At 40.9% G+C, this 23217-nt stretch overlaps 1 protein-coding gene across 1 annotated transcript in view; it reads left to right on the forward strand.

Moving 5' to 3' along the window:
* Positions 1-3030: 3030 nt before the first annotated feature.
* The window catches only part of LOC121414010 (probable serine/threonine-protein kinase tsuA), a 35840-nt gene continuing 15653 nt past the window's right edge, over positions 3031-23217 (forward strand). The window contains exons 1-5 of the mRNA XM_041607048.1: positions 3031-3203; positions 4032-4121; positions 7703-7877; positions 21875-21948; positions 22716-22927. Of these exons, the coding sequence (XP_041462982.1) occupies positions 3192-3203; positions 4032-4121; positions 7703-7877; positions 21875-21948; positions 22716-22927 (563 nt within the window). The 5' untranslated portion in view covers positions 3031-3191. The remainder of the gene's footprint in view (positions 3204-4031; positions 4122-7702; positions 7878-21874; positions 21949-22715; positions 22928-23217) is intronic.

Here is a 23217-nt window from a genome sequence, read left to right on the forward strand (position 1 = left end):
CATCCTTAAGACATGCCAAAGTCGTTGATTTCATGTTCAACGTCATGATACATATGCAGCAGAGCACAGTTCTTCATAGCATGCTATGAGTTAACTTCTTTACAGCCGGGATAGTAGTTTAGTAACTTTCGATGTGATCTCATCTTTTCTGAAGAAATAAGATTGGGAATAGCCCTTAACATCATGTCTCAAGATTTTTGTCATGTTTATTTAAATAAAAAATGTTCATTGTAACTTCTCCTCCCTCTTTGCCCTCTCCCTCCTTGCCCTTCTCACCAGTATCCTTCTTCTACCCCTCTCTTCTTCCTTGCCTTCTTACTTTCTAGGACCGTCTGCACCATCCCGAGTTTTCAAATTAGCGCACTATTCCTGATCCGGCAAGTTATCCCGTTCTGAACAATCTCGAGATTATTTGCAATGGAGACGCAATTATCGCGCCAGTTCGTAGGATTAATCTCAAGATTGCAATCGCCGGTCAACTGGGGATTATTTGGAAAATAGTGCGCTTTTTTATGAATTATCGCGCTAATTCGCAGGTGGAGACGCACTCGGGATTATTTATTCACGTCTTGAGACCATAATGCATCGATGCCTCGCTCGAGCAGGAATCGCTCTTGTTGCGATGGTGGAGATGGGGTTCTTAAATCTCAAGATTAATCATGAAGAGGGCCGATCGGGGTAAAATCTTGAGATTTAGAAACTTGGGAAGGTGCAGCACCACCTTATCTCTCGTCTCCCTCTACATTTCTCTTCTCCCCTCCCTCATCTCTTCCGTCTTCTCCGCCATACCTCATCCCTCTTCTCCTCTGCCTCTTCATCCCACTTCTCTCTCCCTCCCTATCCCCCTTCTCCATCTTCCTCCCGATCTGCTCATTTTCAATCCTTAATCCTTCTTCTCCCTTTCAATCCCTCTTCCCCTCATTTCCTTTTCCCGTCTTCTCCCCTCCCCTTTTCCTTCTCCCCCTTCCTTCCTTCCTTCCTTCCTTCAGCCCTCCTCTTTCTTTTCCCTCTCCATCTTTTTGCTTTGTTCCCTCCTCCTCCCTACTCTTTCCTTTCGCCCCTCATCCCTCCTCTCCCCCTCCATCTTCTCTACCCCCCATCTTCTCTACCCCCCCTCTTCTCCCCTCTTTGGACCTGTTCTATCTTACCCTGCACTGAATATTCCCTTTCAAATAAAAATATCACTGGTTGTGTATTCCACAAAGGATGACCTATGCATGATACTTATTCCCTTCCAGAAGAAAAAATGGTTCCCTTTCTTCTCCCACTTTAATCATTCTTTTCACAATACAACTTTCTGTCAAAATACAATGGAAATGGGTGGCATGTATTCCGGTCTATAAAGTTTAGTTGGGTGACTACCATTCATTATGTATGATGCATTTTTGTTGGTTTCAAAGTGCATCCCATATTTTATGAGACAGACTTTTGCATAATACAGAATTACGGTTATACTTATAATGCTATGATATTGGTGCGAATGTGCTGTGATTGTAAAATCAGGTTTTGTCCTAATTATCTATTGGTGGGGCTAAAGGATGTCTTTGCCCCACCAGCAGTACTAGACTGACTCACATTGGCCTATATTCTGAACTCGGGTTTACATGTAAATTAAACCTGGTTAAAAGTTATGGTGTAACTATGGAGAGCCAAGTCGGGCACAAATCCCTAACAGTATACATCCAATTTATTAGCTCATATGACACCCAAATTGTTCATAATTGTCTGGGAATGATAAAGTATTTTGAAGTATTTTTCTTTATTATGAAAGCAAAATATGAAACATAGAAATATACAATACAAACAGATATTTTGAATTTTTGGCAGGGTTAGACCCGACTTCAAAATTCATACACTGGCTTATCAAAGGGCCTAGCCCCTCCAACTTGTCCTTACTTTACTAGCCCTGCAAGAAAAAATAAGAATAACACACCTGACAGTTGTTCGTGCTGTGCAATGTCATCATGCCTGACTTTTATAGTAGATAGTATTAGTACTGAACAAAGTATATCAAGCATGAAATTTGAAATTAATTGTATATTTATTGAAATATATTTATTCAGGAAAAACATAAGATCAGTATTAAAAAATCTGTTTTACATCAAGGTCCTGAAAAGGTTAAAAAGTTGCATTGAAATTCAAAGCTGATATAAGAATACGACCAGCTGCAAATAATAAGCTAAAAATAATAAAAAAATAAACTTCATAAGGTTTAGAATAGCTTGGCCTTGTAAAAGAAATCTCTGAAAACATTTTGAAAGGGTTTTAAGAAGTAACGAAATTACAAAGCATAAAACACCCAATTCTTTATCTCATCCTTATCCTTCAGTTAAAATAGGGAGGGGGTGCTTTTATTATTTTCATTCTCTAACAGTAATTTCCAAAGACTGTTGACATTATACTATGTATCTTGTGTCATTATCAATGTATTTTTATCTGAACAAACACTGAAGTTTCATAATTCTTTTAAAGGGATTCACTTGTGAATATTGTATGTTATTTATAAATGTCCTTGGGTGTGAATCAGTATATATATGTAAAGTTGAAGTTAGTTGCATGGGATGAGATACTCATGTTTTGATCACTCAATGTATTTTTTAAGACGTTATAAAGCACAAGATGGTCGTTTTGATATCTATGTGCTTTTTCAGGTCTTTCTTGTTTCATTACATTACCTACACCGACCTACACGGGGGGGGGGGGGGGGAGGATTTTTATATAGGCCTACCATCTTGCCAGTGATTTTGATAGGCTAGAGTGTTTTTAGCCTATCAGAGGCAAGGATTTCAGTAGCTTTTAACAGTTTCAATTTAAATCTCTGGCTTACCTTTCAACATTTTCCCGAGAGCACGACGGATCACACTGCTCTGTTTTTTCGATGTTTTAAAACTTAGATTATGGTTTTAAGTTCCTCTTCTGCAGACAATGGCATTCATAAATCTGATACCCCTGTTATACTGTAAGGAATGTGAACTTCGGCCTTTTTCTTATCTGTCTCCTTCTTCTCTTCCTCTTTTATCACCTCTTCAGGCGCACATGACAAGGATCTCTTCCAGACTAGTTCCTCTAACAGTGGCCTTGCTCGCTTCCTCACCTGCCCCGCCTCCTCTTCCGGGTCTCCATCCCTGACCGTTACCGATGGCAACGGGCAGAAGACCGAGGATGCCATCCTCCTGGAAGAAGAGGCTCAGATGTACATGCAGGTGAGCTATTAACCATGATAGAATCTTGCTTCTTTTCAATTTCAGTGGTGTTTTAATAGCAGCTGGTGAAATCCAACTGCAATGACCAGTACTGGCCCCACAGTAGGCCAAGTCACATCTTTCAGATTGTGATGTCTAACGTTGGTCCAAGATGTAAATAACACATTGTTGTGACATTAGGCAATGCCGCAACATTGCTGTTTGTAACATGCCTCCTAAAACGTTTCCGTGCGGCCGGTACAGTTGTTTAAAACCAACCGAACACTACATGATCTGACCTTGACATGATTTTTGAACGATTCTCATTTTGCATTGAATTTAAAAAAATCCGAGAATCAAAATTATTTTATTTGAAGTTTGGCACAATGCTTAGTATACTAACATTATAGTTCAGCTTTGCTGCAAGTCTTGTGGTCATATTAATGTTAAAGTCTAAATCAGCATTAAGTTGCAGTTGGTCGTGACGCCATTATGATTTAGAATGGAATTAGGATTTTATAACACTATTTTAACGACAGTGTTCTGAACTTTGATTGTTAAGCTGATGAGTCAAAATTGTTCATGTCAAATGCTATTGATATAATTTCTTTAAAAATGGGATTGTGCCGGGCTCAACCCGTTGGACACCAATCCCGTATATACGGCCTTTGGTCTAAGCAAATATGGATTATAGAATTATAGAAAATATGTGAAATGGTTATTATTTTGCCTTGTGAGTGAGGGTAGGGAGTGGGTGGGGGATAGGGAGGCACTTCCTTTGACGGTAGGACAGCATTTTCCTTATAAAATGGCTTTTACAGTTGACTCTAACTGTTGTTCTTGTTTCAGGCTCTAAATGGGTTCATCATTGTGATCCAGAGTGATGGACAGATCTTCTATGCCTCACCATCTGTACAGGAGTATCTTGGATTCCAAGATGTAAGTTATGATGGCTTGATTAAATGATAGACTGACCAACCTCGGGGGTAGGGGGGATGGACCGACTTTCCCAAAAGGTGTGGGGGGGGGCAATAAAGTATATTGTTGTGCACACATGCATCAAGAAACACATCAACCTTTGTACATGAGTATGTTTGATTCCGGGATGTAAGTTATGGTGGCTTGATTAAAGGGGAAGTTCACCCTGAAGAAAACTTTGTTGTAAAAATAGCAGAAAAAATAGTAAAAAATATTGGTGAAGGTTTGAGGAAAATCCGTTAAAGAGTAAGAAAGTTATTAGAGTTCAAAGTTTTGGATTTGTGACATCATAAACGAGCAGCTGCCCCATGTGTTATGTAATATAAAATGTATGAATTTCAAATTTTGTATGGTTCCTGATGACTTAATTTTGTTTTCTTTTCATGATCGGGTGTGAAATAATTTGTCTATTGATATACAAAAGTTACAGTGAAAACCATTTTCAATTTTCTGAGAAAATGACATTTCGTTGATTTTTTACCATTCGCTATGTAGGAATGCTGCTCGCATATGACGTCACAAATCAAATAATTGAAATTCTAATAACTTTCTAATTATTTGATGAATTTTTCTCAAACCTTCGGCAATATTTTTTATTATTTTTTCTGCTATTTTTACAATAAACTTCTTGTCAGGGTGAACTTCCCCTTTAAACGAGGGGGGGGGGGGTCGTTTGCTGGATTGACTTATCCTGGAGTTAGGGGGATGGGGGAAGGCAACAAATGTATTGTTGTACACACATGCATCAAGAAACACATCACACTCTGTACAAGAGTATCTTGTATTCCAAGATGTAAGTTACGTTGGTTTGATTGAATGATGGACTGACTGACCCGAGGATGGGGAGGCTGGGGGATGGACTGATTGACCCCAGGAATGGGGTGGGGAGGGGAGGCAGCAAACTGTATTGCTGTTTTGGAATCCAATTTAAACATGTGTATTAAAGAGCGCCCCCTCCCTTTGGAGAAAAAATGGTTTATTACGGTACCTTCAATATATATGTAGAATGCAGTAAAGTCACTGTGAAAAGCCGCACAATACCTCTTTATTGGGATTTTTACTGTAAGACTTGGCACAGTTTGATTGATGTATTGATTGTTTGATTGGTAAGTAGTTTTACAAGATATGGAGCATTTCAAAACATTAAATCAATTTAAAGTTAATATTAGGTCTTCAAAGTGGTCAGTCTTCCAATTAATTGTCAGGCTCTTGCAACAGAAAGTGCAACTTGATTACTACACTTGAAATTGATCTTTCAGGTGAATGTTTGTAATTGATATTCATTACTGTAGCTTCCAAGAATTATTGTGAACATGTGAAGATCAATTTAGAAGTAAGTGTAGGTGGTTTTCAGGTCTTGTGAATACACCCATCGAACTGACAACCATTGATGCTATGTGGTCATAAGACAGGAATTTCATTCAAATAAGGAAATTTACATATGAAATTCACTGGCATTTTTATGTACTGTCACTAGCTTGGAACATCAGGCTGTCAATCTTTTCACTTGATAACTAATTGCCTTGATGCTTCTTCACAAGCCATTCAAAATTATGTGGGCTTCTGGAGGATTTCATGCTGAATAATTCATTTATGGGTAAAAGGTGCAAGAAAACCTCACATTCTGAATTTCAATGGTTTGTATTTCACATTTGGGGGAGCTATCAAATGCTCAGCTGATAACCAGTTTTCCAAGAGAATGATTTTGATTGTTAGTAAACCTATTCCGGATATGGATCACGTCAATCGTAGATCCAACCACCGTGATCATTTCACTTTTAATCGGTTGCTTATAAGATTCCGAGGCTCATTAAGCTCAGGGATCAAATTTCTCTTGACTTGCATCTCTAAAGAACAAACCCAAGAATGAACAGAAGATAAAATCAAACAGAGTGAAATAGAAGTTTGATTGATCAAAGGCATCAAATGTTTGAGCTCTAATTTGCCATCCATGGATAACGGTATAAATGGGCAAAGCACCAGTTACTACAGAAAATGACTAAAAAAATACTTTCATGTGTACAGACAGATGTGAAGATTGTCGCTAAATAAGCAGAACCCTCACCTCGTGAATGGGAGTTCGTACATTGGGCACAGTCCAAGGCAAGTCTGGCGAAAAAATGAATACTTGGAACCTTATGACAAGGAGATCAATGGTGACGGTGATTGGATATTTATGATTATATGTACAACGCAGGGAAAATGATAAACGGGTATTTTAGGCGATTTTGCTTGGGAAATTTTCAAAGAGCCTTTGAAAAAAAAAGAGCCCTGAAAAATTCCCATTCCCTTCAATGTTAAAGCTTATCCAATGTTGCAGATCAGGGATGCCAGTTTTCAGGCAAAAGCCTGAATTCAGACTCTGGCAATTTACTTTCAGGCCATAGTTTTAGCATTTTTATATACAAAATATTGTATTCTAGGTGATTTTCAGGCCCTCTGATCAATTCCAACTGACATCCCTATGCATATTAATGTTGTTAAAAGTAGCTCCTGAAAATAAATTTTTTATTTATTTTTTTTTGTGTGGTACAAACCATTTATTGGGCAAGCTTGGGAAGAAACTGAGGTAAAATTAATTGATTTCATCACTTTCTTCTTCTTCCTCTTCTTCTTATTACGTTATTTGGCATACCCCGGTAGTCAATACACAAAGAAAGAACAATTACAAGCGATAGGATAAGGTAGCCACATCAATGCTGGCAAAGGAAAAATAATTTTTTAATTATGTTTTTTAACCAATCAACCCAATTTCATCAAACCTGAAAAAAAATGAATAAAATTGATAAATGTAATAGTTAAATACCAGCATATGGAATTGTTAAAATCATTCCAATGCTCTGTATGACTTCAAGGGGTTTAGTGCTTCTCATTCATATATATTAAATGTTTTAAGACCCTAAAACTAAAGTTTAGCACTAATTTAACCCCCCCCTCAAAAAAAAATGATATGTTGATCAAGGCACGGGAAGTACTTTGGTCTCTGGTTTGCGTTGACTTTTTTGTCTCTTTTTTTTCTAAAGTTCAAATCCTTCCTTTTTATAATTTTCTTCCTGTTGTTGCAAGCTTAGATAGATTTTGTTACATTGTGATTACTTTTGTTCAGAATTTTTATGTTTTTCCTCGAGTGACACCGTGACCCGTATCTTTTAAACAAAACAAAGAACTGAAGAATATCTCTGTGTAGATTAATTGGCCTTTTTGTCTTAGACTTGTACTGTTTCCTTAACTCTACAGGAAGGATAGTTTTGAATTGCGTATATTTCAAGAATGAATCTGAAATAATGATTATTATAAACCTTCACATGTCTTTGCTTTAATGTAAAGGTAGACTCATTGCCAATTTGAAGAATGAATATGAATTAATGATTTTCTTCAGACTTGTCTTCTTTACTACACAGGCAAATATCATGCATCAGAATGCCTTTGAGCCGATCCACAAGGAAGATTGAGAGGACTTCTTGAAGCAGCTTTCAATGGGCATTGCCTAATTGAAGAATAAATCCTTAATTTGTACCTTCATATGTTTCTTCACTGTACAGGCGGACATCATGCACCAGAATGTCTTTGAGCTGATCCACAAGGAAGATCGGGAGGACTTCCAGAAGCAGCTCCTGGTGTGCCCACCCACAACCTGCTCACAGGATGTGACCCAGAGGAGTCTCACGAGTTCCAATGGCTGCAGCGATGACCAAGATGTACCCCCTGAAATGAATGGTAATGAACGCAATGGATTGGATGTGAAGATGATAAATGATGGTGTTGATGATGGTGATGGTGGTGGTGGTGATGATGATGATGATGATGATGATAATGAAATTATGGTGATGATGACGATGTGAAGATGATAAATGATGGTGTTGATGATGATGATGATAATTATGGTGATGATGACGATGATGATGATAATGGTGATGATGATGATGATGATATTTATGGTGATGATGATGATGATGATGGTGGTGCTGATGATGACTATGAAAATATTGAGATGACTTCCATCTGCATCACAATAGGAACACAGGTACCAGTGATGACCAAGTTACATACCCTGTTATTAAATTGAAATGATATCAAAACAAATTATACTCAACTTTCAAATAAAAAGTATGGTAGCAAAAACAATAAGAAAATAGGAATTAACATTGTTATGGGTAAAGCAGGGGGAGAAAGATTCAAAGTTAAATCAAACTTCTTAAGTGAACATCACAAATCATGCATAATCTCTTTTCAAATTGCATCTTTTGTCAGTATGTATTGTTTGCATTTTGATAATAATAATATAGGGTATTTATATTGCGCACATATCCACCTTGTTAGGTGCTCAAGGCGCTCCTATATTACCCGGCTAAGCTAGGCGTTCATAGCGCACACAGCTTTTTAAGGAATTACTTCCTACTGTTACCCATTTACCTCACCTGGGTTGAGTGCAGCACATTGTGGATCAGTTTCTTGCTGAAGGAAATTACACCATGGCTGGGATTCGAACCCACAACCCTCTGTTTCAAAGTCTGAAGACTAATCCACTGGGCCACAACGCTCCACATTTTGAAAGACAATTTTTTTTTAGGACGTCTACAAAAATAATTGAGTGAACGCAACAGTGGTTGGAACCAAATTTTTTTTTTAATTATTATACTATAGTAAAAAAAAAAGGTGTCGATTGAACGCAGCCACAGTAAGATGTGTAAAAGTAGCATATAGGGTAAACAAGAGGTGATTGAGACATCATCAGGGAAGGAACGTCAGTCTATAAGCATGACCTTAAACCCAACAATCGCCTCTGTGCACTTCATGAAGCAAAGAGGCTTTCTGCAAATGAGCTGAAAACTCATTTAAGGGCTGAGCCTATGAGCACCCACGGCTTTAGAGAGTCGCGTCATTAAATCACATGTTACATGAGACATCGTGTCAAATGAGTTGCATCTCTGGGCTAGCACGGATGAAGGGTTTTCCTTGTTAAGCCGATTACCCTACCGTATGTTCCTGAATACACTGACATTTTGTGGTACATGATGTTGTATTATGCAGCTAGGTTCGGTTTTATGCACTTTATTCTGTGGTCCGCTTGCATTCTATTTCTATTTGCACTAAGTCTTTGAAGAGGAAAACTAATTGAGCAAATCAGGAAGAACAAATTAATGAACTTTAATAGTCAAAGATGCTTTTTTTGTAACAAAGTTTCCATTCTTGATGGGGAAATGTCTTCAGAGTTAAAGATATCAATCAACTGTAATCAAGTCCAAAGTTCAAACCCTTTCATGAAAAGTCGTAAAATGGCATGAAATAGAACAAAAATTACATACTAACTGAAGCAAATAAACACTTCCATTTTAGCTTAGGAATTGAGTGACAATCACGACAAAATGTTAGAGGAATAGGGGAACAACTTAAGAATTAGGCAAAAACTTTGCATTGCAATTTAAGAAGGATTGATAATCATGACAACTTGCCGACTTTTTAATAGTTGAATAATCTTTATTTTTCCTTTTTATATTTTCTTCTGAAGGTATGCACTACTAATCTTTTTGATAGCAAGCTAGATGGTTTGTTTTTGTTTCGTATTTCTTCGATGAGAAAGCTATATCTTTACATGATTGTTCAATCATATTTGTACTGATATTCTGCCAAAATTTTTACAAGTATGGTCAAGATATTGGTTATGTTATCGACTTTATTACCCCGAACCTTCTTTAAACACAACGATATCATTGCACAAATAAGAATGACACCTGTCTTGTAATCAGGACGTACCCCAGATTTTGTTGCAAATTATTTCATTAGGAGCCTTATCAACTCACATTACAAGGGCACAGCCTTCTTAGCTATGGGAATATGGAGAGTAATTTTTAACGCAAGAAATTGTATTTTCATGGCCTTTCTTGTTCTTTTAATTAGCGGCATGTTTTGTACATCATCCTAATGAACAACATCTGCAGATCTCATCAACTCATTGGGTGCTCGCTTCATTAGTATCTTATGGTGTATGTGTGTGATATTGGAGTCGAGTGGCAAAAGGCAAAGTGCATCCTATGAAAAGAAGACTAAGGGTCTGGATGAGTCAGTATTGTGTAATCTAGGAAGGACTTTTTTTAAATGTAGTATGGGTGAGGTTAGATTTATATGTTCAAAATGACATAAATGCAGTCATATTTACAAAGCAACAATGTACTCCCAAAGAGAGATCCTTATTACACGGGAAATACAAATGTTTGAATTTACTTCAATAACTCCATACATCTACTTGATTTGCTAGTTCAGCCCTCTGGACTGCCATACCCGAATAGAACTCCCAAGGATTTAAAAAGCGCGAGCGCGCCCTCTCCCGTTCAGGCTTACTACCCATGATCACCGCGCAACTAGCGTCCATCTTCCTCTTTTGCTTTCGGCAAGCCACCTGTCAAGACGTGCTCAGATAAGTCTCCTAAGAGCTCAAATCTTTTTGAGCTTTGGTATATTATTTTCGCTTATCTGTGGTGCATTCTCCCTTTTAATTTCAATCTTTCCATTTGTGTGTAAGATTGTGTTCAGAATTTACACTTGGCGTGACTTTTTAGACGTGTTTTTGGTGACACTTAAATTGTTTTCTAACGTTTGAGTTCTCGTCGCGCCGCATCGCTAGCGCGTTCGCGAGGCACCGGGCTTGGCCTGCCTACGTGGCAGCAAGCCTTCACCACCTGTCATGGTTATTGTTCTTCACGTTCAAAGCGTGGTGGCTTTTGGTGCCGTTTTTGAATTAAATTCTAGACAGCCTCTACACTTTGTTGTCGAGGGTGTTATTGTTATTTCTTTTTGCAGGTTGGGATCTTCAACTCTGTTCCTTCCTTGCTTTCTGGAATTGATTTATTAAGATTTTCGATTGATTGATTAATTCTTCAATTCTCTTTCCTTTCTGTTCTGAATAAATTTCTTAATTGATATTTTATTCACAGGCGGATCTTAAAGCTCAATTCCTTTTTCCTTCTGTTCTGAATAAATTTCTTGATTGATATTTTATTCACAGGCGGATCTTAAAGCTCAATTCCTTTTCCTTCTGTTCTGAATAAATTTCTTGATTGATATTTTATTCACAGGCGGATCCTAAAGCTCAATTCCTTTTCCTTTCTGTTCTGAATAAAATTCTTGATTAATATTTTATTCACAGACGCTTCGGGGATTGTTTAATTCGGCTTACGCAATTATACCTGATGATTGTTTGGTTATTCAATCCCCCCTAAAAAAAAAAAAAAAAAAAAAAAAATTTTTTGTTCTTTACAGGTGGGGTCTCCTTCCTGTTAGAAATTTTTTTGACCTGTCCCGGAATTGTTTTCTTCGTTCAATTCCCTCTTCCCTCCTAGTCTTATATATTTTTTTATTTCGACAGGCGGGCTCTACGATTCCCTTTGAGGATTTACTGTGTCGTTCTTCCTCTTGGAATCGTTACTAGAGACGTTCCTCCTTCCTCCTGTTCTGAATTTCTTTACCTTTCCACAGGAGGTTACTTTTTTTTTTTTTTTCCTCTTGGAAATTATCGTAAAATTTCTCTTATCTAGGAATTATTTGTCTCTCAATCCCTTTTCTTCCTGCTCTGAAATGCTTGTTTTTGTGTTTCTTCGCAGGTGGAAACTTCTTTCTCTTCTGAACTTGCATTCATTTTTGAATTTTTGTTTCGAATTTTTCCTTCGGGCACAAAAAAAAAAGAGAATATAGTAGGGGAACCTTGTAGGAGTTCTTTTTTCAAAGTCTCCGACCTCCTTTTTATTTTCTTACAGGCAGATACCTAAACTATTCTTAGGTTCTTCTTCCTCCCTACCCCTCCCCTCTTGTTTTGTTCTGTTTGCTCAAACAAACTCCTTTTAGGAGGAGGGAAAGACCACTCCGGTCTCCACTTTTAATCTAAGCGAGATCTTTGTAAAAAAAAAAAAAAAGAAAAAGAAAAATTCTTGTTTTTCCTTTTTCAGGGTAGAGAGAGGTATCTTTGAATGGGACTAACACAGCCCCAGAGGACCTGGTGCCCTCGACGGGGACCGTCCCGATTGCAAGTTACAGAAGTCGGCCGCCTCCAGGCGAGCAGGAGGGACGCCGCGGTGAGCGCCCAGCGGCGGTGAGTATGAGGGTGCGTCGATCAGCATTCCGAATTTGCGGTCGGATGCTAAGAGAAGGAAGGCCAAGACTGTGGTGCCACGGTCTCGGACAAAGGAAAAAGTGGTAGCCAAGGCTTCCAAGCCTAAACTAGGTCCTGCCGCCGCACCACCCATAGGGCTATGCGACCCACCGGCTACCGGGTCACCAGAAGTCCGGAGGGAGAGTGCGGTTCTCTCCCCCCGGCACAGGTCAGGATCTCTGCCGTATAAGTCGTCCTCCGTTGACAGCATCGGGAGAGATCGCCCAGCCCCTGACCGCGAGAGGCGTCACACAGACTGTAACCACAATCTGATCGTGACCACAATCTGACCCCGTCAGATTCGGGTGAAGTTTCGTTGTTGGCGGCCGCCCTGCCAGGGGCGGCAAATCGTAAGAGATCACCCGTGCCTCTTGTGCCTTCTTCTGCTCCGGCCACGCCGGCGGAGCTCGCAAAATAAGAAGAAGAAGAAGAGGTCGAAGGAGAGGTCGGCCAGCCCTGTTGCCATGGGCATTCCTCCTTCAGACCCTCTTATCGGTGGCCAGATGTTACAGTCATACATGTTATGCTGCTATATTCTGCTACCGCGAGAGGCGTCACACATCGGGCTGTGACCACAATCTGACCCCGTCAGATTCGGGTGAAGTTTCGTTGTTGGCGGCCGCCCTGCCAGGGGCGGCAAATCGTAAGAAATCACCCGTGCCTCTCATGCCTTCTTCTGCCCCGGCCACGCCGGCGGAGCCCGCAGAAAGAGAAGAAGAAGAAGAGGTCGAAGGAGAGGTTGGCCAGCCCTGCTGCCATGGGCGTTCCTCCTTCAGACCCTTGTGTCGGTGGTCAGATGTTACAGCTATTCATGCTGCTACATTCTGCTACCGCGAGAGGCGTCACACATCAGACTGTGACCACAATCTGACCCCGTCAGATTCGGGTGAAGTTTCGTTGTTGACGGCCGCCCTGCCAGGGGCGGCAAATCGTAAGAAATCACCCGTGCCTCTTGTGCCTTCTTCTGCCCCGGCCACACCGGCGGAGGCCGCGAAGAAGAAGAGGTCGAAGGTGAGGTCGGCCAGCCCTGTTGCCATGGGCGTCCCTCCTTCAGACCCTTGTGTCGGTGGTCAGATGTCACAGCTATTCATGCTGCTACATTCTGCTTTCGAGTAGTGCGGGTTCACCCCACCCTCGACGTCTACTCACCCCGCTGATGCCCCTGAGCATCAAGCGAGACAAGTGGGCAATAACCACCAGACACCCGGGAAATCCTCGAGCGATTCTGTTAAATCGCCAGCCAGTGCACCGACTAACCGGGTGCCCCAAGATCGCGTGTGCTTTCCAGCATTTTCGTCGATCTCAGAGCACGTGTCCCAGCCGACACGCGGGGCCACCCCGGCGCTTACTGGACAACCTCCCGGTTCAGTCCATAGAGCGAGACTCCCTTTACGAGGACAACCCCTATCCCGCGGGCGACTTTTCAGTAAGCGCTCAGGCGCTGCTTGACAAGTATCTACCTCACATCTACCCTCCGAGCTGGGGTATTGATGAAGCAAGGGAGTCCATATTTTCTCGCCCCGCCTCTTCAGGCGCTCCGAGCTCAATCGGCCGAATTGGGGGTCTCGGAGAGTGACGGGGTCGCTCTAGACGAGGCGGCTCCTACGACGAGGAAGCCGCCAGCTCCGTGGGTGTAAACCCACCCCCGCTCTGCTGCTGCCCGGAAGCGCCAGGCTCCGGCGCCGCCGTCTCGAAATTTTCAAGCCTCTCGAGGCTAGCGAGAAGGCAGAGGCAGGGGGGGGGCGATTATTATGCAGGTACTCCCGAATTCGCCCTCTACGTCAAGCTCACATACGGCGACGACTCCTTCAGCGGTAACCCTCTCCATTCTTCCCCCTAAGCGGGCCCGTAGATTGGAGGTATGAATCTCTTACATACCGCATGCCGCACTTCTCTCGTGAGAATGTTTGGCTGCTTTGAGAGGACAACCTATCACGTCCGCGGACCGTCCGCCCAGGCGACGGGACCGTCGCTTTTCTGGCCTGAACCTCACTTTCTATTCGAAAGTAAGGGTGCCCTGTCTTACTTAGCTCCTACCCTTGCAACGCCAGAGTCAGGGCTATAGTACAGACACCCGTTCTCCAGCGATCGCCGCTGAAGAGAGGGCGACTCTGATATGAGCACCATCACCGCTCAGCGGTATGTCTCACTATCTCATAGCTCTCCGAGCTTATGAGTATGTATATCGGATCTGAATGTCACGGCGATTAAAAGTTCTCCTGTGCTTAATAATCGCTATGCCTTCACCACCCGATGCATTATGGTTATGTTAACCTATTTGTCTCGTATTCGGGCGGCTCGTACGAACCCTGCCCGAGCTGCCATCACCGGTCGTCCCCCCGGACACCGCCGGCAGCACCCGCACCGAATACGTGGAAGGAATCAGCTTTTCATATGCTAGATATCCCTCCTGTTGACATTCACAGCTGTTCCCCGAGTCTTTCCCGGTTGGGTAAACATCATCTCGGAGGAAAGTAACCGCCGTACATCTCATGAGATTGTTGGCTATGTACGTGCGTTCAAACTTGTTTAAAGCCCCAGGATTCTCTGTCGGCATTCTATGCCTACTTTCTGGGCACACCCACCGTACCGGGTCGGCGAGTTCACACCAAACTGTACACCGCCAGACCATCGGTCGAGCTCTAACTGTCTATCTTATAGACTGCCCTCTATGTGGGTCAATCTTGCGGGCGTCTCCGCCGCTCCCTCCTTGTGCGGAGTGGTCTACGGTGGATGTCTTTACCGTGCCCGTTCGTCGAATCGGCTTCTTTCTTAGAAATTTTTTCACGGCACACTCGAGTCGCCCCGCATGCTGCTTTCATCCTCCTTCCATGCAAGGCATGTGGCCAGGGTCACCGCACGACCGAGGATGATGTAACAGTGGATGGATGTATGCTTATGCCTTCCTAACCACGATCACTACGACCCGCCTTCTCTCGGGCCGACTGTGGATGAGCCTCTCCATGTAAGTGATTTACTTCACTGGAGTTCTTCTTTTAGAAATTTAGATTCTCATCCCCCGCTGCTTAGGGCGTCATTTTTGCCGCCCCCCCCGCAGCTTTTTGGAGCTCCTTATCTTACCGATATCGGACTGTTCCACGCTGCCGCAACCGGCGCCGGCGGTGCTCGCTCTTACGATCACCTGAGAAACAGGCCTTGTGACTGTTTTCATAAACAACTGGTTCTCACCGCAGACTGATGGAAATTTTGTGATTACTTCCTCAAGTCTCCTTCGCTTGTTTCTTCAAGCGAGGACTTCGACACTCTTAGCCAGTTTCCGTCCCTAACTTGATAGGACAGGGCCGTTGCTACCTCATTCGATTCCGTTGGGAATGTAACGGTTGAGGTATCATATCTGGCGATGTCTGTTCGTTTAGAGCATCTCTTGATGGTCGTTTACACGTAATATCGTGACAGATTTTTTTTCGCCAGCTCCCTCTGGCGTACACTTGCTGCTGCTAGGGATTCCCCCGCCCAGCGGACAGCCATCGCAGCCTAGCCTCACGGGCTCTCTCGGCGATGGTGGCTTGAGCCAAGCCACCTCTTCCACCGCGGGCACTGCACCCTCAGATGGGTGCTTCAATCAGTATGGGAGAAAGGGGATCCTGAGTTCTCTCTCGATCACTCGGTCTAACACACTTTTGTCGTGATGTGTACCGCGCTGTATCCCTGACACGCCCGGTTGAGCTGTTTTGACCAGACTGCTCTATTCTACATAGGCAACATGTCCGCGGCATTCCTTATTAACAGGATGGCACTCAGTCGCTTTCTCGACCCTTGTCTGCCTTACGAGTGGTTTTCTTCCTAAATCCCTACTCTCCGTCGTTCCTGGTCCCCTTCGGACCGCTAGTAACTTTTTACCACAGCTCTCTATCAGAATTCTGCAGATTTCTGCCCTCACGCATTTGAGACAGATATCGAATTCTGGGCGCTTTCTCCCACGCGGGGCGCTTTCTCCCACGCGGAGGCTTCCCCTACAGAAATTTCCAAGCTTGCGGGAAGCGTGCGACTAGCTTGCGCAAGCTTGCGGCATGCTAGTAACTAGCATGCGGTTAGCTTAATAAGCGTGTGATATGCGTGCAGAGTAATAGTTAAGCGATCTTTTAGCGAGCAGGGACTGTTCGCTAGCATGCACTCGCTTATTAAGCGAGTGCCCTGCTAGTCGCATGCTAGTTACTAGCAAGCGGCACGCTTAAATTTCGGTAGGGGTTCTGAGATATCTCGCCTTCTCAGGTTGGTCGATTGATCACTTACTGAGCCTTAAAAGCTTCAGTTTTCCGATCACGATTCTTGTTGAAATTTTCAACAAATTTCGATTCTTACGCTCTAGTCAGCAGGTGATGTTGTTCTCCTGACACTAGGCCGAGGGCCCATGATACTTAGTATTCCTGAGTATACAGGGCATTCCTCTCGAGGACATTTTTGAGGGCCGCCTTTTGGCGCTCAACTAACTCCTTCACTTCTTTCTACTTGAAGGACATTCCGTCCAGCGAGGCGAGATTTGCTGCTTCGGCGCTTAAAGCAGCTGCGGCTTTTTCCCCCTCTCCCTAAATTTCGTTGTTTTTGTTTTTTCTTTTAAATTTTCTTAGGCTTACAATTGAAAACATGCCTCCCTACGGTTTGAGTCCGTGCTGGTCTAGCAAATCAAGTAGATGTATGGAGTTATTGAAGTAAATTATGAAAATACTTACCTGATTTTCTTATTTACGAGATAACTCATACATCTACTTGATACCCTCCCACCGACCCTCCGCCTTGCGTAGCAACATGTTTCAACGTATGGGCTTGCGAAAGGTGAGGAAGATGGACGCTAGTTGCGCGGTGATCATGGGTAGTAAGCCTGAACGGGAGAGGGCGCGCTCGCGCTTTTTAAATCCTTGGGAGTTCTATTCGGGTATGGCAGTCCAGAGGGCTGAACTAGCAAATCAAGTAGATGTATGAGTTATCTCGTAAATAAGAAAATCAGGTAAGTATTTTCATAATTGGCACAACAAGGTATTGTGATATCAATATATCATTAGCTTTGAAAACTATGTCATGATTAATCCAAATGGATCTATGATATAGTAGTAATTATGAAAATAATAGCGGTACTTATAAAGCGCCTTTTGTCTGAGGATACAAAGCGCTGCTATTATTACCCTGGCTTTAGCTTGAGCTGCCATCACCGGCGCTCAGTGCATGCAAGGAATAAATCCTGTCGGGTACCCATTCACCTCACCTGGGTCGAGTGCAGCACATTGCGGATAAATTTCTTGCTGAAGGAAAACAAGCCATGGTTAGGATTCGAACCCAAGACCCTCTGTTTGAAAGGCGAGAGTCAGAACCACTAGACCACGACGTGCCTGCCAATAGTACATCTATTGGCCATTATATACTATGCACATGTGTGATATTGTTCATTTCATGGTTAAAAAAGATATGGAAACTTTTTTATTTGTATGTTCTTGACAGTTTGTGAACAGGATAGTCCACCCTTACAATTGTTTTTATTTCATTTCATTTATTAAATTCAACCATTTTAAAAACAAGATAAATATACAGTAATATTCAAAGAACAATATAATACAGAGTTAAAAAATGGTTACGAAGCCTGAAGAAGCAGAACTTGTAGATAGGTATCCGCATGACATAGTTACAACCTCAAGTTGATTAAGAACAAATGTCGTAAATACATAAAAAATATACATAAATATATATATATTTACTTATTACATTAATTCTGTTTGATGGCATGATGAAAGTCTAACAAAGTCAGTGTTATTGCAGATTCACTTTTGTACTCTCTTTTGAAAAATGATGTAGGCCTACTGTATATATAATAGTTTTAATGATTTCATCTGTATGCAAAACCAGACATCTAATGCACTTCTGTTGAATAATCTTTTCCTTCTTGTTAATCTGTAGAAAAATTACAATTTTCATGAAATTATGCACAGCAAATCAAGGATTAGCTGACAAGTAAGCCTGCAAACTTTATCTTGAAAAACAGATAACTTTATGATATATCTCCCCCTCAGTTATTGACATGTTTTTTTTTATCAAATCTGATTTTTAATGTGCGTGCAACAATCTTTAGATAGCCAAAAAAAAAATCATTATATAGTAAAAAAAATCTCTTATAAACATTTTCATACAGTTTCTCGTCTTATTGCTGAACATTTCTAGATTTAGATTAAGATATATGAATTTCCACAATCTGATAAAAATATTGGTACAATTAGCATGAAAAAGCATTCAAAAATACAAAACACAAATACAAAAGGGTATGTTGTAAATACGGGAAAGAACAGAAAGTGGTGGGATTAAAAATGGGCCTCAAAACATTTCAAATGTCAATCCCAATAAAATAAATGAGCTACATGTATAAAAAAAAAAAAACAAGGAAGAAAATAGGAATCTAAATAATACCTTGCCTTTCTTTTTAATTCTGTACTTATAATATTAATTATGATGTTACATCATATCCTGTATTCTTTTGTATGTTATCTATAGTGAGTAATATATCATTCAGATTGATCATTTATCTGTAAGAATTGGTTGATGAGTATCTCTTAGAAGTAGCCTCAATCGTTTTTTGTCAAATAAACAATTTCTTATTATATGTCATGATGACATACAAGTGTCATATTCTTTGACTTAGGAAATATCTGCAATTCAGTGGTATTTATTTATATAGTAAAAAAAAATTAATACAAAAATGCATTCAAAATGTGTTGATTGTTGCATTGATTTAATTTGATAGTCGTTTTGAGCTGCAATTGAGTCAGAATGAAATTTGTGCTACATTCTTGAATGTTCGAGGGGCATTTAAAAAATTCTGCATTCAAAATGTTTGGACCAATTCTTGTGGTCGTACTGTATTGTTTGGCCATGTTACCACTGCTTTAGGTGCATTCGAAGTGGAAAGAATATTGAATGTGTTCAAAGTACATTCTTACGGCATTCTGAATAAAATCTTAAGTATTCGTACGATGGGGGGGGGGGGTGGGAGGGCTTGACCAGGTGATGATTGTACAACCGTTTCATGATATTTGCTCCAGCGGCAATTACACCGCTCTTAAAGAGAAATTCCAGTAGTTGCAGTAAACACTGATTTCATGAGAAAGTCTGTAAAACAAGGCTTAATTGTCAGTATATCATCGAGGATCTAGATCTGGTACAGTTACATTAACTGAACTTTGTGAAATCTTGAAATCTACGCTGAAAAATGTTCACACCGAAGATCCCCAACACAGATAAGCGCACGTGGGACAATGTATAATTATTGCTTAGAGCGTCGAGCCCGACGCCCTACCCGAATCCTGTGCTTATTTGCTGATTTCTCAGCAATTACACAATTTCTTCCAGAATCCTTTGGCACATGCGTTTTTTTATACAAACAGACACTTTGGTGGTCATTTCATTGGATTCTGTACGAACTCATTTTGATATCGTTACCAAAACTAGCATTTACCTTTAATTCCACACGTTAATCAAATGACCAACTTCAACCCTTGATTCAACACTATACCCTACCCTAAACCTAACATAAAACCCTATTGCAACCCTAACCCTACATCTTAGACGAAACTAAGCACTTAGCGATTGTTGCAGGAGCACATGTCGTTTAGTTTAGTTTACTCCAACGATGTTGTAGAACTAAGGGTGTGTTTATGCTTCCATTGCGAGGACAGAATCAGCGTTTTCAAACGTCGATTCAAAACACCGATCATAAACGTGGTTCTGGGAGTGCTGTTTATGCTTACTTTTCAGAGGCGAAATCACGATCTCCAGCTGGCTTCGCAAGAAAACGAGGTCAAATTGGGCTTGTCTTTTTTCTAAAGTTTTATTTCGAGTGTTGATAACATGGAGCAATGCGACTGTATTTGCCCGCGGATTTTCATCTCACTGGAAGCATGTACCAAATGACGTAATTTAAACACGTTTCAATCGTGGTTCTGTTTATACTTCCCCAGAAAGCCTGATTCTGGTTAAACGACGTTTACAAACGCACCTTTTTGTGAGTTTACGATCAGCGTTTTGAAACAGGGTTTAAATGAAAGTAAGCATGGACGCAACCGTGTTTTGGACTAATCACGTTTGGAAACGCTGATTCTGGCCTGAAAAGTGGAGCATAATCACAGCCTAAGCCTGTTCATCGATCGAGTATAATGTCTATTGCTGCTCTCCTTCAGAAAAAAATTAAATGCACTACTTGTGTTGGCAGGGGTATCGTAGACAGCAAAAAATTCAATGGAAGGCACACAAAATTTGAAAATCACTAAAAATCGTAGGCAATCTTCTCTCAATGTCATGTCACCCGTACTACTGTCATTTCATTTCTGCTGCTGATTCTGCTTGATTCCGAAATGGTGTAACAGGTCTTATGTAGTATGAAGTCTCTACAACTTACATAACAAACAACCCCGGGGGGCCACTTACATAGACGAGTGGATACCATGCGCGACCCAAAAAACACGTAAAAAGGATGTCTTTTTCACAATAGGGCATGTTACGTACGTAACGTGATAAGGGTGTCAAAAACACAAAAATAATGAAAAAAGGGTATCTATTTTGCTAGGAAAATTATGTGTTTAGGGTCGAATTTGTGGGGATGATAAAACAAAATTAAAATGTTTTATAAAGGATGTCCTTTTTGCCCTAACACTTCGTGTTTAGAGTCCGATTTGCCCGAGGTGTAGAAGGTGGGTCGTACTAAAACAAATAAGGTAAGCAGACGACCGAAGAACCTGTAACAATTAAACATTCCTGTACTTGTTTAGGGGTTCATTTCAGGGAATATTTGCCAAGAGTACTATCATTTTGTTTTCATGGCAATACTTGTTAAGGGGTGCATTTTCAGAATATGGAAATTACGTGTTTAGCGTGCTTTTCGAGACCCCATGGTCACGCATGGTATCCACTTGTGAATGGAAGTGGCCCCCCCCCCGGGCAAACAACGCAGGTATTAACCCACTCGCCACAGAATTTTATTATTCTCATAGACTTTGTACAGGGATTACCCGTCTCCAGTATGCAGGGGGTTAATACATTTCTGAAATGAGACAAACTCCAAAAGATGAGAAATTTATCGCCTATCCAGGCTGTGAATTTATTATAGATTAGAACTGGGCATCTTTCACAAAACTTGTTATAATGACAAATGTGCAATAATGGTTTCAAGCTATTGAAATCAATCAATTTGATTGGCTGATACATACCTTGTTACAATAAGAATTGTGCATTTATTATTGTTACAAGTCTTTGTGAAACGGGACCTTGTTGAGAATTTTAACTAATTGTGTGATTCTATTTTCCATGTCATTCATCATTCGTTCAACAAGAAATTTACTCAGATTGTGCTGCACTGAACCTAGGTGTGGTAAATGGATACCGGCAGGAAGTTATTTTTCAAAAGAGCTGTGCGCATTGGAATCTGTAGACTAGTTTAGCTTGAGTTATGAGTGCCTTTAGCACCTAGCAAGGTGGAATCGTACACTATACAAATCCAATATTATTATTATTATTATTACTGATAATCCAAAATGTGATTTTAACATCTGAATTCCTTGTCTGATCATTTCTGTAGAGTCAGAGCCATCATTGGACCGAAACTTCACCAGTCGCCTCAGATGCCTCCTAGATGAATCCTCAGGGTTTCTGGTAAATATTTTAGATATTTTTTTATATAATATGATTATAAAGATAACAATGTACTAATAACAATAGAACTGTTCTCATATATCACTTTATACCTTTCAAAATGTTTTCCCATGCACATCAGAAAGAGACCATCTAGGTTTTTCTTAGACAATTTGGCAAGTGACTTCTGTTCAAGTTTTTTATTTTGTCATATCCTGCATACATTGTCAGGTTGATTCCTTCCCATGGATCAGCTCTCTTATCGCCAATTTTGCCAACTGATGGGTCGGAGTGTTCATGTATCTGTTGTTGATAAATCAACTTCCAACTTTGATCTCGAATGCATATATGAGTATTAAGGTTGCAGCTTGCAAGGGTACTATCATTGAAAATGTTATGTTATTGTCATAACCAAATAACCATATAAATAATAATAATAATAATGTGTTATTTACCCAGGGTAGCCACTTCAATCATAAGACTGCTCTTCCAGCAGGCCCTGCATAATATATTATTATTACCCTTCTCCAGTCTGAATGCTGAGCGCCAAGCAAGAAGGCAGAAGGTCCCATTTTTATAAGTCTTTGGTATGACTCGGCCGGGGATCAAACCCACGATCTCCCGTTCATGAGGCAGACGTTCTACCACTGAGCCACCATGCCCATATGAAGGATCAACTAAATAATTAGCTTATACATGTAGGCACATACTTTATTTGAAGTACATAATCGTATACATTACACAATCATGACGTAAAACGATACTTCTCTCTCATTTCATATGTGCAGAGCCTGCAGTTCAGCGGGCGTATGCGTATGCTCCATGGCCAGCGGACGAGAGGCAAGGATGGCATACCCGTTGACGTGGACCCACCAGAGATGGCGCTCTTCGCATTGGCCTGTCCCCTCCAGCAGCCGACCATCATGGAGATCTACGTGCGGAATATGATCTTCAGGACGAAGCACAAGCTGGATTTCAAGACGGTCAATCTCGATGCAAAGTATGACGCGTCATATGTGAATTGAAGTATAGTGGTGGTCTTGGTGTTAAAATATTGGTGTCTGTGTTGAAAATTTGATAAAGGCATTGAGAGTAGCTCCAACACAAAATTTAGGTTAATGCATGACGGATTTGGTTTCAAATGAAAAAGTGTATAAAGCTGTTTCACATCTTTCACCTGATTGGGATGCCGCTGGGATTTAAATATGTTTCAGGTAGAATTTTCTTTGAAGAAAAAAGTAATATTCATGCCATGTGTATTCTATTGTTTGTTGTTATATTTTCGAACAT

Source organism: Lytechinus variegatus, chromosome 4 (assembly GCF_018143015.1).
Source record: "Lytechinus variegatus isolate NC3 chromosome 4, Lvar_3.0, whole genome shotgun sequence".
Lineage (NCBI taxonomy): Eukaryota > Metazoa > Echinodermata > Echinoidea > Temnopleuroida > Toxopneustidae > Lytechinus > Lytechinus variegatus.